General features: G+C 36.6%; 1 protein-coding gene across 1 annotated transcript in view; it reads right to left on the bottom strand.

Moving 5' to 3' along the window:
• Positions 1-16997, bottom strand: part of LOC145687955 (protein YIPF1-like) — a 76102-nt gene that overhangs the window by 15688 nt on the left and 43417 nt on the right. Inside the window, exons 4-6 of the mRNA XM_081761555.1 lie at positions 12847-13030; positions 10013-10129; positions 3913-4067 (exon numbers count right to left, since the gene is read on the bottom strand). Of these exons, the coding sequence (XP_081617681.1) occupies positions 3913-4067; positions 10013-10129; positions 12847-13030 (456 nt within the window). The remainder of the gene's footprint in view (positions 1-3912; positions 4068-10012; positions 10130-12846; positions 13031-16997) is intronic.

Genomic DNA, 16997 nt, shown 5'->3' with positions numbered 1-16997 from the left:
ACCTACTTTCAGAATATAACAAGAGTTCCTACGAGTAATCATCCATTCATGCCAAAAATGCTTTAAAATACGTCTTAAAACCCTGGGTTTCTAGATCCAACTAGTAAATAAACACCTGGGGTCTCAAAGTGTAAAGTATTCCCACGAATCGTTACATGACAACTTGGTAAAACTGGACTACTTTCCAAATGATCAGTAAAGTAACTTGTTATTAGTCACATGATGTTCATGCTCGTACTTAGTGAGATAGCAATATTTATCTCAGATCTTTTACTTTTCGCCAAGTGATTATTAGCGCTGTAAAATCATTAAGTCTATGTTATTTCCGTTTAGTTCTACGTTTCCTTTCATTTCTGCTACTTGCCAAAGAAGCCCGATATGCTTCGAAATGTTGCGAAGTCATTTTGGTTAATGGGAAAGGTAAGTTAGAAATCTGTTTTCAATACACTGTCAACAGCTATTCTTGCAATCAATCTTTCAAATTATGGAAAATGAGACAAAATCACTAACACAAAGAACATAAATCCCTACTAATGGACTTCTACATTACTTACTGTATATATTATTTTAATATCTTTGTTTGGAATCAATGTTTTAGTATCTTCTTAATTCGGTAGTGCACATATGACCTTCTAAAGAAAAGTCGGTGGATATTTTTTTTTTTTTCATTATAATTTTACCTATTTAGTATTGACAGCAAAATCAGGGTACGTCAATTTTGAAACGTCTTATAGTGACCACAACAACTCGTGAAGCCTGAGCTCTACACGCATCATAGAACTGCTTTTCCTTAAATGTGATGGATTGGAAGAATTTGGGACGATTCGTAGAGCTGCCTCCCGAACGCACACTTGAGAAAAAGTCAAACAGCACAAGTACACCAACGACGTTGCCGAACTTACAAGACACGGCAAACAAGCGACAAATAAAAATCACTTACAGAACTATCACACGAACACTAATAAATATTCGAATTAAATGACAACAATAATAAGCAAAAATATTAAGTAACGATCACAACAATAAAACAAAACGAAACTTAGCGGCAATCCGTCATCACCGTACAGTCATGAGATGTTCTCCGTATAGCGCGAGAGAATGAAATGAAATGAAATTTTTGAGTTTTACGTCCCACGGTTATGCCGGTTAGGCTAAAGGAGACGGTGATGATGAGTAATGAATGAAATGGTGGAATGAAGAAAGTGGGAGGAAACGGGAGAACCCCAAGAAAACCCACGCACACGTATAGCGCGGGAGACGACACTGGCTAAATTTCATGGTGAAAGTTGACGATCAGGACACACCCTCGTATTCTATTGGTGGTGAAATTGGTAAATCTAGGTCAAGCTTCACGAGTCCTTGCGATCACTATAGCAACAAGAAACATTACAAAAATATATAATGATAATTACTATAACGATTGTACAAGTTTAGATGATCTCAACAAAAAAGAAATATTCGTTAGTTATATAATATAAACGGATACTAAGATCGTTTCCTGTTCTTTTGTTAGAAATTGTAAAATGAGATGATATAATATCTTTCAGTTTTTAAGCGGTTAGCGTACGTGCCTTTGGCGTGGGAGACCCGGGTTCGATTCCTGGCGGGAGCTCATGTGGTTCGGATTCCACGTTAATCAGTAGGTCCACGTCTCATATAACCTCGCTGCTGAAGGGGATGTTAAAGTCAAAAACTCAACTCAACTCTTTCAGTTTTATATCCCACGTTTATGTCGTATAAGCTAAAGGAGAGATGAGAATGAATAAAATGGTACAATGGAGAAAGTGGGAAAAATGGGAAAATCCCGAGAAAACCAGCAAATAGTGTTAAAAAAAATGTAGTTTTAAACAAAATATGTATGTCCTTTACGCTAAAGGGGGCGCACCAGAATTGAGCGCTCTACCATGGACCACCCAGACTTCTATGTGCGTTAAAGTACCACAAAAATAATTCTCATTTGACGTAACAGATCATAGAACTGGTAATACCAATATTATTTGGAAATAAATTTGAGTATTACATGTTAGCAATTGGAGCACACGTACCAGCACGCATACATACTTACTTCTAAAAAAATAACTTCTTCCTATTTACTGTTAGGGAAGCTCTGATTAAAGCTGGAAGGGAAGTCAAGAACGCATACATTCGACACTAGTTTGATACAATCATCAATAAGAAGAGGATTGCAAGTGTTGCATGGCTCGAACCAAGTACCATATTCTTTATTGGAGTTTGGAACCTGTCATTCATTCATTATAAACGAACATGTGCTGTTGAGAGGAAGTTCATCGCCTGTTAGATGTTATTCACACCCGATTTCAACATCACCAGCTGAGACAGATTTTCAACAAGGAAATAATTAATTACCTTATGTTTGCTCTACTACAAGGAAGTCCTTGTATCTGTAAATGATATGTAATAAACACTGGTAGTAATTTCCTATTACCTTTTGCCTACCAAACAGTCTCACACGCGTTAACTGGAATTCAGTTCTGTTTAGATGAGATGCTTTCTCAATGTGTTTGTTTTTACTGGACTCTCATTGTCATGCACCTACGACGAATCAATGCTTGCTTCGACCATTGACCTGGTAAATATTGACACAATAAGGAAATATTGTTGTTGACTAGTAAATATTTCGACTCTTGGAAGTCTCTCTCTTCCTGGTTTTAGTCTATGTGATCCTGACGACGTTAGCAGCCTAGTAGGAAGTATAGCTGCTTTATGTTGTGTCATCGATATGTACTTTGGCTGTGTCAATTTGGGGAATTGAATGTGCATGTCATCGAGTGTCACTACCTTTCTTCCTTCATGACGTCAGAGAGACAGTCGAGACAAATACACTTTAGAAAGCTCGATCTTGGTCATTTGGTGATTTGGTCATTGCTCATTGGGACCTTCGTTACTTGGTCTTTTGTCACCGTACCTTCGGTCCGGCATTCGATGCCTTGGTCGATTGTCGGACAAGTCATCATGGAGATCTTCAAGACGCCTCGATCTACAAGTCTACGTCTTCAACTTCATATTAGGGTGATATTGTTCTAAATTTAAGTTGCAAATCCTAGCTCTACCATCCTTAACGTTCTCATTGCTACCACTCAATATTATTAGAATCATGTGTTTCATTTTTAATCAAATTTAGTAATGTTGGTAGTACGTACTGTTTCACAAGTGTCATTCACTAACAGAATCTCAAACCACAATAGATCGGATCCAAACAGCACCTTAAGGAAAATTTGTTATAATATTATTCGTACAAATTCAATTAATAAGGAAAGAGGGGTTGGATAATGCATGTAGCCAATAAAATTACATAGCAGAAACAAAAATTAAAACAACTATTTATCGGCAGGTCTCAGAAAGAAAAGAAAGATTGGACATATAAATGTATTAGGCTCACTATTGGCATACTACTCATGAAGTCAGTACTTGTTATTCAAAATATTCACCTTGTAGAGCAACACAGGCCTGCAAGAACTGTAACCATTCATCAGGGGAAATGCATATGGTATCAAGCCAAAACTCTGACTGTGTTCGCTCTACAGCACATTTCAGTGAAGGAACGTTATGGTATCGCTCGCAGCAAACTGTGGGCTACACTTTAAACCGTAGAATATCATCCAGAGGATTGAAGTTAATGCTATCCGAGACCAAATCTAGAACATATTCCCACAGAACCACGTTTGAACTGACTTGTGACGTTAACACATCACCACATATACTTAATACGGAACTAGCTGTGGATATCAATGTAACAGAAAATAATACTATGAGGGGGAAACTTCTATCAGATTTTTGTCAATACAAAGTACATATGTGTCCGTAATTAAATTACACCACATACAGAAAATGTGTCAAAACATGAATGTTATATATATATATAGTAACCAAACAAATTTTCGCCATACTCACCGACACTGGAATAAAAACGGATAAGGAATATCCATACACACACAAGATTTCTAAAAACGTTAATCGGGATTCGCCGAGGCGCCACCACAAGAATGCCCATAATGCAAGTGGAAGAATCCACGCATATGTAAATATTGCGGTTGCAGCATATGTAACTGAAAAGAAACATTATTAACATTCATCCTTTCCTTGCAGGTACATAATTATTAATGACTTATGTAGTAGACTCTCGAGTATCCGGTCTAATGTGGCGTAAGGGTAGGCCGGATAACAAAAACCGGATAGATCGGAGTTCTATGAACTCATTTATTTATGAACATTAAGCATACCCCAAGAACAATTTACGAATACACTATTGTACGTACTGTACAGTTATAATCAGGAACAGCGGCAAGCGTACTGCATTGAGCTCTGTTACATACTGACGAAGCAATGAACAAGGAGCAGAACGCTGCTCTTTTCCTGTCACAACTTGTATTTTGCACACGACACGTAGGAGGATCGTAGCAAACACCCGCTTTCAACGCCTTGCTAATGTTGCCAATGCAACGCCTTGCCTTCCTCATTTAATTACGGTAAAAGAAAGCTAGGCCGGATAGTCGCGAGCCGGATACTCGGGAGTCTACTGTAATAGTAAAGTAGTGCATTTACATTCTTTTACTAGAACCGAGAGAAATGGAAACATTACAATGAGAAAGGGGATAATACTATGTAACCAAGCATTCTTTTGGCATGTACAGCGGTGGACACTTCTAAATGGTACACCTTAGCCGTAAATCTCCATATGGCTGTACCATTTAGAAGTGTCGCCCGCTGTACAACGTACGTGAAACCAAATCACATTATTATCATTTTCTTAATACACTCAGAAGACTACAAGGTTTCTGATACATGGACCTTTAATGAAACGTTTACAAATTAATTTAAAAGAGTGGAATGACATAAATTCAAAATGTCGAATAAATCAAGGAGGGGAACAATGTATCACTAATATAATGTGATATTTGAAATTATTCACCTCAAATTCTTTTGGTATGATGATAAAAAATAAAAACGAAATGAAATCTTTAACGTCTCAAGATTATACGTTATACACAAATTTAACAAAATGAATAATACAGTCAACCATTTTTTTAAATACAATAATAATCATATACGCTCAGCAAATGTAGTATTGTTGCTGTGATTTTCCTTGATATCCTTACAAATGCTGATGGAAGGTCAACATTACACTTGTCAGACACCAGACCAGAGAAATATCAGGCCGTATTCATAAAGTTGAAAGATATCCTTCCGAGAATAAGGTTGAAGTATAAGGTTGTGCTTTAGAGTATAAGGTGGAGGTATAAGCATATCCTTTTTTCCGTATTCATAATGATTATCTTATACTTGGAAGGATATCCTTCATGGTTTAAAGTAAATGTGTCTAAATAATTGAACATTTAGATACACAAATAGCTCGCTTATTAAAAATACTACGAAAAAAAAAATGAAAATGATACAGCATAAGGAATCTTCCTTACAAACTATACTAACTGATGCAAATAAATTGCTTGTGAAGCTATAGTGTAAGGTGTATAAACTACTTGTTAATAAATTTACTGCTTGTAAAGTTAAACCTCATGTGCACGTGTGATTAGTTATACCACACTAATCATTACCGACTGTTTACAGTAACACTAACGTCCTTGGCAGCGAAGAGCAAGTTCATCATGATCATCGAGTTGATGATCATCATAATCTTCTAGTACTTCCTCATCTGGTTCGAAACCCGGATTGCCTCAAGTTTTTGCAATATTACGGAACACAAAACAAGCAATAATTTTCCAATTATGAACGGCAAACGTACTGTAAGATCGGAAATCGACGTTTCACTTGGCCAAAACATCGTTTGATTATTGCTCTATCCTTTTCCAGAGTTTGTTATATTTCAGTTCAGGACCAGGATTTATAAATGGAGTCATGAGGCATTGTTCCCTCTCATACCTATTATCACCAAGTAGTACAACTTTCGCTTTGTTTCTTAGTAGTAACCTAACCTGTGAATTTTTCCATATTCTTGAATCATGCACAGATCCAGGTCAGCTAACATCAACACTCATGAACATTTCTCAGGCGTCACAAGTTGCTTGTACATTCAGACTATGTTTACCTTTCCGATTTATGTACTCATCTCCATGGAATTTTGGTTTCAGTATTTCTACTCTACGTGGGTATAGTCAACTACACCAATTGTGAGAAATCTAAAATTGCTTTGCCATAACTTTATAGCCTGCATTATTTCACTGTTGATAGAAGGGAGCTTTATCCATTCATGTGCTTGCGTAATTATCTTGTCAACCACTGCATTTACAGTCCGAGATACCGTAGCCTGACTAACATTAAGCTCCTCCCCGATTCCTTTTTGATAGCCGGGATCAGCGAGATAGCGCAAACATATTTTCATTTTATGCACGGAGAACAGCACACCTCCCCGAGTTTCTGGATTTGCACCAATAAATCTATATGTAAGCCACAGCAGATTGTCTTCTTCAAAACGGTATAATTGTTTAAAATCACGAACAAGTGTACGTAACCGGGGTTTGTAATGTTTAACATCCCTTAGGTGAACAACATCCGCCATCACACCCCGAAACATTTAACTGCAACGGTGAGTTTGCTACTGACCACACTCATAATTTTTGAAGGATATGCTTTTTAATTAAGTAAAAGGTAAATGTTATGAATACCCTTTTACTTCGATGTGAAGTACAAGGATCAATCTAATAGGATATACTTATACTCTAAAAGTAAAAGGTTGTACTTGAATCTTTATGAATACAGATTGAAAGATTTCCTTCATAGTTTACACGTATAAGATTATCCTTCTTTTTATGAATACGGGCTATTATTTGGTGGTTTAATAACTCAAAAAAACAAATACAACGTTGTAAAAAAAAAAAAAAAAAAAAAAAAAAGTCATTAAATGGAAAACAAATTGTTCGGTTTTACGGCATGTCTATGAAACAGGATGTAGTGCTGTACAAAACTGTGTTTATTATTAAACAAAAGGACATCGGTTCGTAAAATTATATCTGATGATATAATCCTTTATTGCTGTTTCAATCCAAAATGTCAAACGCCTTTTGTAGCCAAGTAGTAAAACTGTTTCGTTTAGCGCATTCCACTCTGCACGAGGTCCAGGACTTTCTGTTCACTCGTTTCACACGATGAAAGCATTGTTTTTCTTCACGAACACGATGCTTTGGCTACGGAGGACATAGAACATAATTTGGCATTGTCATATCCTGTTAGCAATGAGATTATGCTGCTCTGTAATAGAAACAGTATCATGAATGTATGACGGGTTGAGTAATTCCTTTTATACACACATGTAATATGTTTCTGCATTTGTGGTACGCTCCAAAATAAATGCCAAATATATTTTCATTCTCTTTAATGGCCTGCTAATCAAGATGGTTTTGCTTCGTACACTTCGAATATTTCTTAAAATTGCGATCGTAGGAAATGTGTAAGATTTAACTAATGATAAAATTCTTATTCTCGAACATCACATTGACCAACGGAAACTTAGCTTTCTCACCACTTTTCAGAATGCCTTAAGGACACCTGTGAACTGCACGATATGTTTTCTTCACACACTACTTCGTTTGTCTAGCTATGACGTCCTTTGCCTAAGAGCTAATATCCAATTCATACATTCTAATATGACTACCGGCAATCTGGCAAATTCAAGTTTCTATCAGCTAAGTGCACTGATATAGAATGAATTTTATACCGATTTTATTCTCGATTCCTAAAAATGACTGACTTAATTCCAGGTCGTCCCATTATTGATTTGTATCAGGCTGTCTACTGGAGTTGACTTGGATATTTCCAGTATATTCCCAGGGTTTTGCTAGAAAATTCCCCAGTACTCTATGGTGAACTCAAAACAAGGTGAATGCTACATACGACTGTATGTTGTAGTATTTAACAGCCTGTAAAATACGTTAAAGAAACAGTCATTTTCAATATTTTAATAGAGAGAATGCGCAGAAACTGATGGTTAAAAAGGAAAAAAAGTATTTTTGGACGTTATTTCTCCCAGAATCCCTGTAGTAATTCATACTCACGTTTTTGTGTGTATGTGTTAGCCTCCACCCATACGTCACAGCCAACTCTTTCCTCATCTGGTTCACCGTGTTACATATAACTTTTTTTTAAATATTTATTTTAAAGATTCAAATTATATTTGGTGGTGCAGAAAACATTGTTAAGCAGAAGACCAATTAATTACAAATATATATATATATAAAAAAAAAAAAAAAAAAAACATGTTTAAGGTTCATTCTTACATATTTAGATGTGTTACACGATCGAACAGGACTGGTTGATACCAGAATTAAGATCTTATAAAAACTATCCATTTACTTTCTTGAACTAGCTAGTTTTTCAGTGGTTGGCCAGTTAACCCTCTCACCACTTATACCAAGATGATGGAGCTACCATCTTGAAGGGTCTCAAAGGGAATTTTTACACTTACCCAGATTTCCAGTATTTCAAGTATCAGTAAACACCCTGAGTATTCAACTAATCCTGCAATTGTTGCTTGGAAGTTTAACGTCTTTTTTCAGCACCGAGGATATATGAGACATCCTATGAACCTACATCTTAACGTGAGATCTGGACCAGAAGAGTTCTCACCAGGAATCGAACCCGGGTCTCTCGTGTCAAAGACCTGCAAGCTAACCATATAGCCGCTATGACTTTCAAACCAATCTTGTAGTTTAGTGTTTTCTTAATGGTTTGCGTACTACGTGTGGTAATTTCCCTTCCTTCATCAAGTGATGATTTTACCACTCTCTTAGTGGAAACACTTGATTTGATGTATGATTGCTCACTGGTACAGCCTTTCTATATCTAGTGTGCCCCTGCTGGCGCTGCTGTCGATATGTTTTTTCCCTATCTCCCTTGGAAAACAAGTTCCTATGGCCGAGATCCTTCAATAGCTGAATGTGGACAGGGTTCGCTGTGCACTGTGTTATTAGCCATTCTAATTAGCTTACGACCTTCACTCGCTAAGACTAAAAGACTGAATAACAAATTGGCAACACAGCCGAGGTCATTCACTTCTTTCCCCAAACCAAAGGAAAGGTTTCCTCCGTAAGAGGGCGGTAGGGCTGGGGCCGAAGTGTTTCACATATTTTCCGAGGGCACACTTGAAACAGAAAGGCTCTAGCACTGCAACTCAGTTACTTTGTTCCACCACCATCAATGTCTGAATTACAACTGGCACAAGTTTGTTCGTTTCAACCGATATAGGTTATCTCGGATCATGTGAGCTACATCCTACTCTAGTTCATGGATATATATCTCATAATTGTCTTTCATCTTAAGAAATGACGGCTGTCACTCAATGCTGCCTTTTCGGGCAATTTATTGTTATCCGAGGAAAATATATTATACCATTTAACGATCCTTTTCTACTGCAACACTATATTTGAATTCTACAGTATAGAGACCGAAACTTATTACCTAGACTTACTTCAGAAAGTTTGTTATCAAACAATGTTTCTGACAGAAGTGTTCGTCATAATCTTACTTACTTATTTATTTTTAATCATCGGAATTATTAGTGGAGAAAAAAGCCACCATGACGAGCTTTTTAAATTGTATCTATACACCTTTCTCTTGAACTTTTACAATTTCAAAATGGTTTCACACAATTTTTTAAATATAACTCTTACGATTTTATATACCTAGGTATATATATGCCATGATCCTACTATGAATAATAATCTAAGATACATTTAATTAAAAAATACGCGCTTTCAATTAAAGAGAGGTGGTCTTTTGAAAGCTGTATTTTCCTATATCATCATCTTTTGAATATTATTACCAAAACAGATATTACAAGTAATTGTTAATTTCCACACTCAGAAAAGTTAAATAAATAATAACTTTCAAAAAAAGAGAAAAAAAGAAAGTTTCAACAATGATTACTAAGTTACGTGAATAATTACGCACTCTTTTCTAAAACTCAATATAAAAATGAAAATAAAACAAAGTAGTTATCAAGTTGCAAAGCAAAATGTAATAAATAAAATGCGTCAGCTACCTGTGTGAAAATCATACTTCCAATGATATTTGCCGGTTGTTGCAGCGTGGAAATAATTCGCCACATTCCCATTAATAGCTATTGCGAATACCAGGGTGACACATATCCAAAATGGACCTGAAGTAATAATAAAAAAAATTATTATTAATATTATTAATTAATTAATTAGTTAGTTAATAATAATAAACTTAATACCAAGGTAATTAACAATACATATGTATAAAAGTAACACTACTACATATTCAATAGTACAGTTTCGGTGGCGTTGCTGATAAGGTGTCTACCTTCCAACCAGGCGAAGACAGGGAAATCTGTTCGTTCTACTGTCGGTGAAATATGACTCAAAGGTTCATCCAGCTTCTCTTAAAACATACATCTGTGCCACTGTGTGTAGGGGGAGCAACGGGTAGCGGTTGAACTCTGGTGCTCACTACATCCAGGGTTCCAATTGATCTGGAGAAATCTATTTCCCTGACCTTTGGTAGGAAGTTCCTAGACTTTCATGACAGGTGTCGGATAACGTTGACATATAAGTAAGGAATAAATAACGGTGAATACCTATATATGAGAACATTTATTCTATAGAGACAGTAATCAATTGCACATACGTACATTCCACTTAGCTGCCATAAAAATAAGTATTATAATGATTGCCAAAGCTGAAATTGGTGTACAATTAATGTTAGAAAAATATATTTTATAAAATTTCCCTGACTTTCCCTGATTTCCAATCTTTTTTCCCTGACTAGTAGGAACCGTGACATCACATCCGTAAGTACGGAAATCCAGAGATCTTGGGCCAGAAACGTATATACAGCATCTCCCGAATGTGCTGCCACATTATTATTATTATTATTATTATTATTATTATTATTATTATAGTTAATGAACTATCTATTTAGTCCTTGAAGGGTACACACTAGATGTCAGTGAGAAGTTATATTTATAGTAATGGGCAACTACTGAAATACACTTTCAGTTCTGTTTCAAAATCTGCTGGGAGGTGTAGCTACACTTCTACAGTATTTTGCATTTCTTCTAGTAGAGATCTTGTAGATCTCTGAGGACGTTTGTAGGATGATATACAGATATCACCACTATTCACAAATCTATATGATGTTTAGGAAGTAGTAACTTTCAAATGATACGTGTCACAATTTCACAGCAATCTGACGTTTAGTTCACAAGTTACAGTGACGCAACTTTTGTAATTGTCAAAACAATGGAAAAAAAGCTGAATTTTGTGTGTTGATAAAGCATTTTTTTAATGGGGGAAAATACTGTTCAAGCAAAGCAATGGCTTGACAAGCGTTGTTCGGACTCTGCTTAATCGAGAAGTGGTTTGCGGAATTTCAACGCGGCCGTACAAACACCGATGGTGATGAACACTTTTTGGTCACCCAAATTCGGCAGTTTTCCCAGAAAACATAAAAAAAGTACATAAAATAGTTTTGGCCGATCGTAAAGTGAAGTTGCGTAAGATAGCTGACACCTTAAAGGTATTAGAAGGCAGTGTGTTCACCATTTTGCATGAACATTTGTCCATGAGAAAGCTTTATTCGAAGTGGGTACTGCGTTTGCTCACAACCGACCAAAAACAACGCGTCGACGATTTAGAGTGCTGTTTGGAGCTGTTACAGTGCAAAGAAAATTATTTTTTCATGCTGTGTGTGACAATGAATGAAACCTGGATCTATCAGTACACTCTAGAATCAAATCGGTAGTCAGCTGAGTGGACAGCAACCGGCGAAAGCCGCCCAAAGCGACCAGAAAAGCAAATGTCAGTTGGTAAGATTTTGGTCTCCGTATTTTGGGATGTGCACAGTATTTTATTCATCTATTATCTTGAGAAAGGAAGAACCATCAATAGCGAATATTATATGGCGTTATTGGTGCGTTTGAAGGAAGAAATTTCGAGAAAACGACCCCAAATGAGTGTTCTTTCATCAAGACAATGCACCGTATTAAAGGTCAATTTTTATTTGTTGCATTATATACACTTAAAGCTTTGTTCTATTTAACTAACTTCATCTGTAATATCCCTTGTCGAGCATATGGAACACCTTATAACTAATTACTCATCTGCTGATGTTCCTCAGTCAATTTTTATACCGATATTTCGAGTGCACTCGGGGACGTCTTCTTAGGGACAAACAAGAGCTAAGTACTTTTTAACAATAAGATTTTCATATTTGAAGGGTAAGGGGAAAAAACAAGGAATATCCATGTGCGTGCTTTTTCGGGTGCTTTGTCCTATCTGTTTGTGACTCTTGGTACTATTTGACTGTATATGCCATGCATGCATAGATGTAGAAATATCCATGTAAAAAGGGGCAAAGAATTTGACTAACCCTATTCTTTTCACGCTGTTTTCGATATTAAAACGCCGTTTTCTCGAAAATGCAATTTTGTGACATTCCTTTTTTTTCCCCTTACCCTTCATTTATATTAACAGTGAAAACTTACGAACAATTACGTAATTTTATCAGTACTGGTGGTAACTTATCGTTCCGAGTAAAATAGTTGGCTACTACTATTATTTTCCTATATACAACAATTGTAGAATATATATATACAAAGATTAGCGCACTAAGCAACTTACTAATAACTATTTTTCCATTAGAAGATAGAAGAATCTATTTATTGACAATCCTGGAATACATAAAAAAAAACTTATCATTCCACACACCAAACCTCCTTGTGGTGGACTGCACTCCCACTAATTTTTAAAACTTGGCGCCCTTGACCATTTGTGCTATATGCATAGCGCAATAGTCAAAACAAAACAAATCACAATTGTACGAAAAAAAAAGAAAGAAAGAAAAAACACTTACCATATAAATCTGGCTTAGGTTTTGTGTAATTGTTTAGATAACTAAATCCTGGCCATGGGATCATGGACCAGATGACTCTGTCCATTACTTGCTTCGTTGACACATCAAACAGTTCTTGGTAATACTCAATAGACCAAAACGAATACTTTGTTTTTTGGTTACCAGCGTTCCTCTCATACAACAGCTGTAATTATAACAAAAATACATGACTGAAGATGTACGAGAATTGTTACATAAATTCTAAGCCTAACCAAGTAATACTTTCAGGCATTATTTATTGAACCTTCTTATTGATGTCATACCAAATTTGGTATTAATATCGACTTTTATTTGTTGTTACAGGTTCAGAAAGATAGAAGAGTGAGCAAAGTGTGACCAAATGGGGAAATTGAAGGCGCGAGATGCTATTGAATATCTCCACAAGAGTGGTTTAAAGCCGCAGGAGATCCACTCCGACATTGCTGCTACTTTAGGTGACAGTGTCTCTTCATATGCCACAGTGAAGAAATGGGCAGGGAGAGAACCTCCATTGAAGATGACACTCGATCAGGAAGGTCCGTCGAAGCACTAACTTAGAAAAATATTGACAAAGTGCATGAAATCATTATAAATGATTAGCGAATAATCATAAGGCAGATTGCTGAGACAGTGGACCTATCTATTGCAAGTGTTGACCGAATTAGTGTGATCCGGCATCTGGGAATGAGCAAGATTTCCACGAGATGGATGCAAAAATTTTAGCTCACCAGACGCAACAATTCAAGGGGCAATCTTAATCTTTTTCACACAAATCCTGATGCCTTTTGCACTCGATTCATAACAGTAGATGAGATCTGAGTCCACCATTACCAACCAGAGTCCAAACAAAGTTCTAAGCAAATATTAAGTTGAGGGTTGGACGACCATTCTGCAGAATCATCTTTTTATTTTTATATGCTCATCAAACAAAATTAGATCGTCGAAAATAAGAAATTATGCAGTCACAATTACCTCTAGCTCCCTTTTGTCTCCATTTTATAAGCTTCTTGCTTCCACTGCAATAATCATAAACTACTATTGCATACCTTCCTCCCGTACATTGGACAAGATTCAAGTGTATCACTACACTCTTAAACAATCGAAACACGTCAATACAATTTCTAAACGATTTTTTGACTAGTCAACGAACTTAAAAATTTCGTTACTCAATTCTCTATGTCTGTCTGTCTGTTATTTGCGATTTTTTTTTTCAATTTTGAACCCTGCATTCGATAGAGCATCAAAAACTATTAGAGAAAGTGATTAAATTTTTCGTGTCACTCTTACCGTTCCCGAGATACTGGCCAAAAAATGACCGATTTCAAGAGATTTTAGAAGCCATATCTCGAGAATCGTAAGTCATAAAGAGATGATATTGGTGTTGATCAATATCTAAAGGATGATAAATATTTCGGTACCAAATAGTAACCGGCGGCCACTGTCCAACTGGCCATTGGCCAAACCAATGGCCAGTTGGACAGTGGTCACCAATTAATATCGATACCAAATGTTTACCATCCTCTTAGGTATTGATTAACACCAATATCATCTATCTATGACTTACCATTCCCTAGATATTGGGCAAAAAACTTCGAATTTCTAGATATTTAAGCAGCCATATCTCGAGAACTGTAAGTCATACAGAGATGATATTTTGCTAATTTTTGCGAGGAAGAGAAGAAGGTGCTGATAAAAAGATTCAATTTTGCATCTAGGAACAATCAGAGTTATCTTTCCCGCTCTATCCCTCCATTATTTTTAAGTTCGTTCTGTCAGTGCTCTCAGAGCATTCTTAACTGGTTTAGTATAAATTTTCTCCAATGATGATAAGAAGATTTAATACTTTTTCACAATCTTCCTTTTTTAACTTTCGGCAGGGTAAGTAATGCGAAGAATTGCTTCCAAACCAAAGAATGACGCCAGAGGACAGGCCTATGATATTACGCTGCTTCCTAGAGACAGTATGAGGAACTCGCAACAACTATTCAGTTCCAATGTTGAAGTAGGAAAGCTAAAAAAAAACTGGAAATCTGTTGGAATAACAAAATAAATAAATAAAATAAAAATAAAGAAATAATATTGTTATGTATGGGTTTTACCTATTGGTTTACTGCTTACTTTACATACATGAGATAACTGCCACTGGTAACAGATAGCAAGAAGCGGTTTTCTGCAATCAATCAAGCGCCCAAGAATATATTCTGTCTTCAATCTAGTCTCTCTACTGCAACCAGAACTGGTAGGAATCTACTATCACTTCCGGTTTCAATATTAATTGAGAAGATATCAAGTCATACTAAACATTCCTCCACGTGGTGTACATATCGCCTGTTTATTTCAAGAACTCAAAAATCGCCCTTATTGACTTATGGGTAGAAAATGAAAGCTAGTCTTGATGTCTATCGCTGGTAAAAAATTTCACAGATCTAATTCCAAAACTGGGCGCTAGAGAGCACTTTGTGTCGTTCTTGTGCCCATTTGTTTTCATTGCGTTTCGAAACTTTAAACGCTTCTCCTGAAAAGTTAGGCATTTTGAGTTATGTCGTTCTTGAAATAAACAGGCGATATGTGTTTGTACGGATCGAAGAAATAATTTCATGCTTGTCCGTCAAACTCAGTACGACCATGCATTCTAAAACTAGTGCTGACATGTGTACAAAGCATGAAGCAATAGTTTGTGATGGCATATACATATAATGTATGATGATTTGGTATCACAGATGTCCAAGCTCGCGAACTGGGGCAGCTCGCGAGCCCCAATGTAATAAGTGAAGCTGAGCCCAGTTGAAAGAAGTGAGCGCGGACCCAGTTAAGAGAAGTGAGTGCGAGCCCAGTCGAGAGAAGTGAGCACAAGCCCAGTGTAAAAAGGCCATCTATGCTGGGTACATATATGGTGAAATCATCCCCCTCACCCTGAGAAAAATATTCAATTAGCACACTGATATTTTCCTTATTTCTAAGTACTCGGAAGTTATGGCGAACAGCTGAACTTCCAGCCAGTGCTTCACTTTCACCTCTTTTTCTTTTTCACGTTTCAGTCCCAGTCAGTGCTTCTGGCCTAGTTCGGTTTAAATCAGTAGTTCTGAACTTTGTGTAGCTAATCCCTGGTACTCCTTGACAAGTTTCAATAAACACCATGAACTGTTTAATGATATAATTACAAACTTATAATTAATATTATTGACAAATTATTTGTGAATTGTAACTCACTCACTCACTCTATGGCCTATGGAACTCGGAAATTCGATGTCGCGTTTACAAAAGCTCCCCATTGACTTTAGTCCTTAGCCAATTGGATCCATGTCTACTTTGTATTCCAGCAAGATCCATCTTAATATTGTAATCCCATCTGCGCCTAGACTTCCTAATGGTCGTTTCCCGAGTGGACTTCCAGCTTTGAAAGCGTTCCTACTTTCTTCCATTCTGCCTACATGACCTGCCCATCTGAGGCTACTAGATTTCATAACAACGTTTGGTAGACGGTATAAATTACGTAGTTCCTCGTTATGTAGTTCCCGCCATTCTCTATTACCGTTCTTCTTGGGTCTGTATATTCGTTTCAGGATCTTGTTCTCAAATACTTTGAGTCTACTTTCTTCCCCCAGAGTAAGCGACCATGTTTCGCAACCATACATCCCAACAGGCATGTCTATCGTCTTATATATTTTAAGATTCAAATTCCTCGACAGAATTCGCGAAGAAAAGTTGACTTTGAACTGAATAGTAGCATGGATTCGCTGCTTCAAGTCGACATTAAATTTCTTCGTGAATATGGCTTTGATCTGTTAATACTGATCCTAGATATCTGAAAGTATTCACTTTGTCGAAAGTATTATTTGATATTTTGTTGTATCCATAGCTCATAGTATTACGATCCCCGCGAATTTCCGTGTATTTAGTTTTCTCTGCATTTACCTCTAAATCCATGTCCCTGCAAGCATTTAATAAAACCTCTGCGTTTGTTTCTAACGTTCTCCTATCATCCCCTATCAGGTTCACACCATCAGCATGCACCATGACCTGGTGAATATTATTCAGCTCTAGGCCCTAATTGCTATTTTTGATTTTCCTTATAGCGTACTCTAGAACAAATTTAATAATAATGACAACAACGCATCCCCCTGCTTCAGGCC

This window comes from Thermobia domestica, chromosome 6 (genome assembly GCF_964235325.1).
Source record: "Thermobia domestica chromosome 6, izTheDome1.hap1.1, whole genome shotgun sequence".
Lineage (NCBI taxonomy): Eukaryota > Metazoa > Arthropoda > Insecta > Zygentoma > Lepismatidae > Thermobia > Thermobia domestica.
Note: the sequence above shows the minus strand (reverse complement) of the source record. Positions and strands in the feature narration are given on the sequence as shown.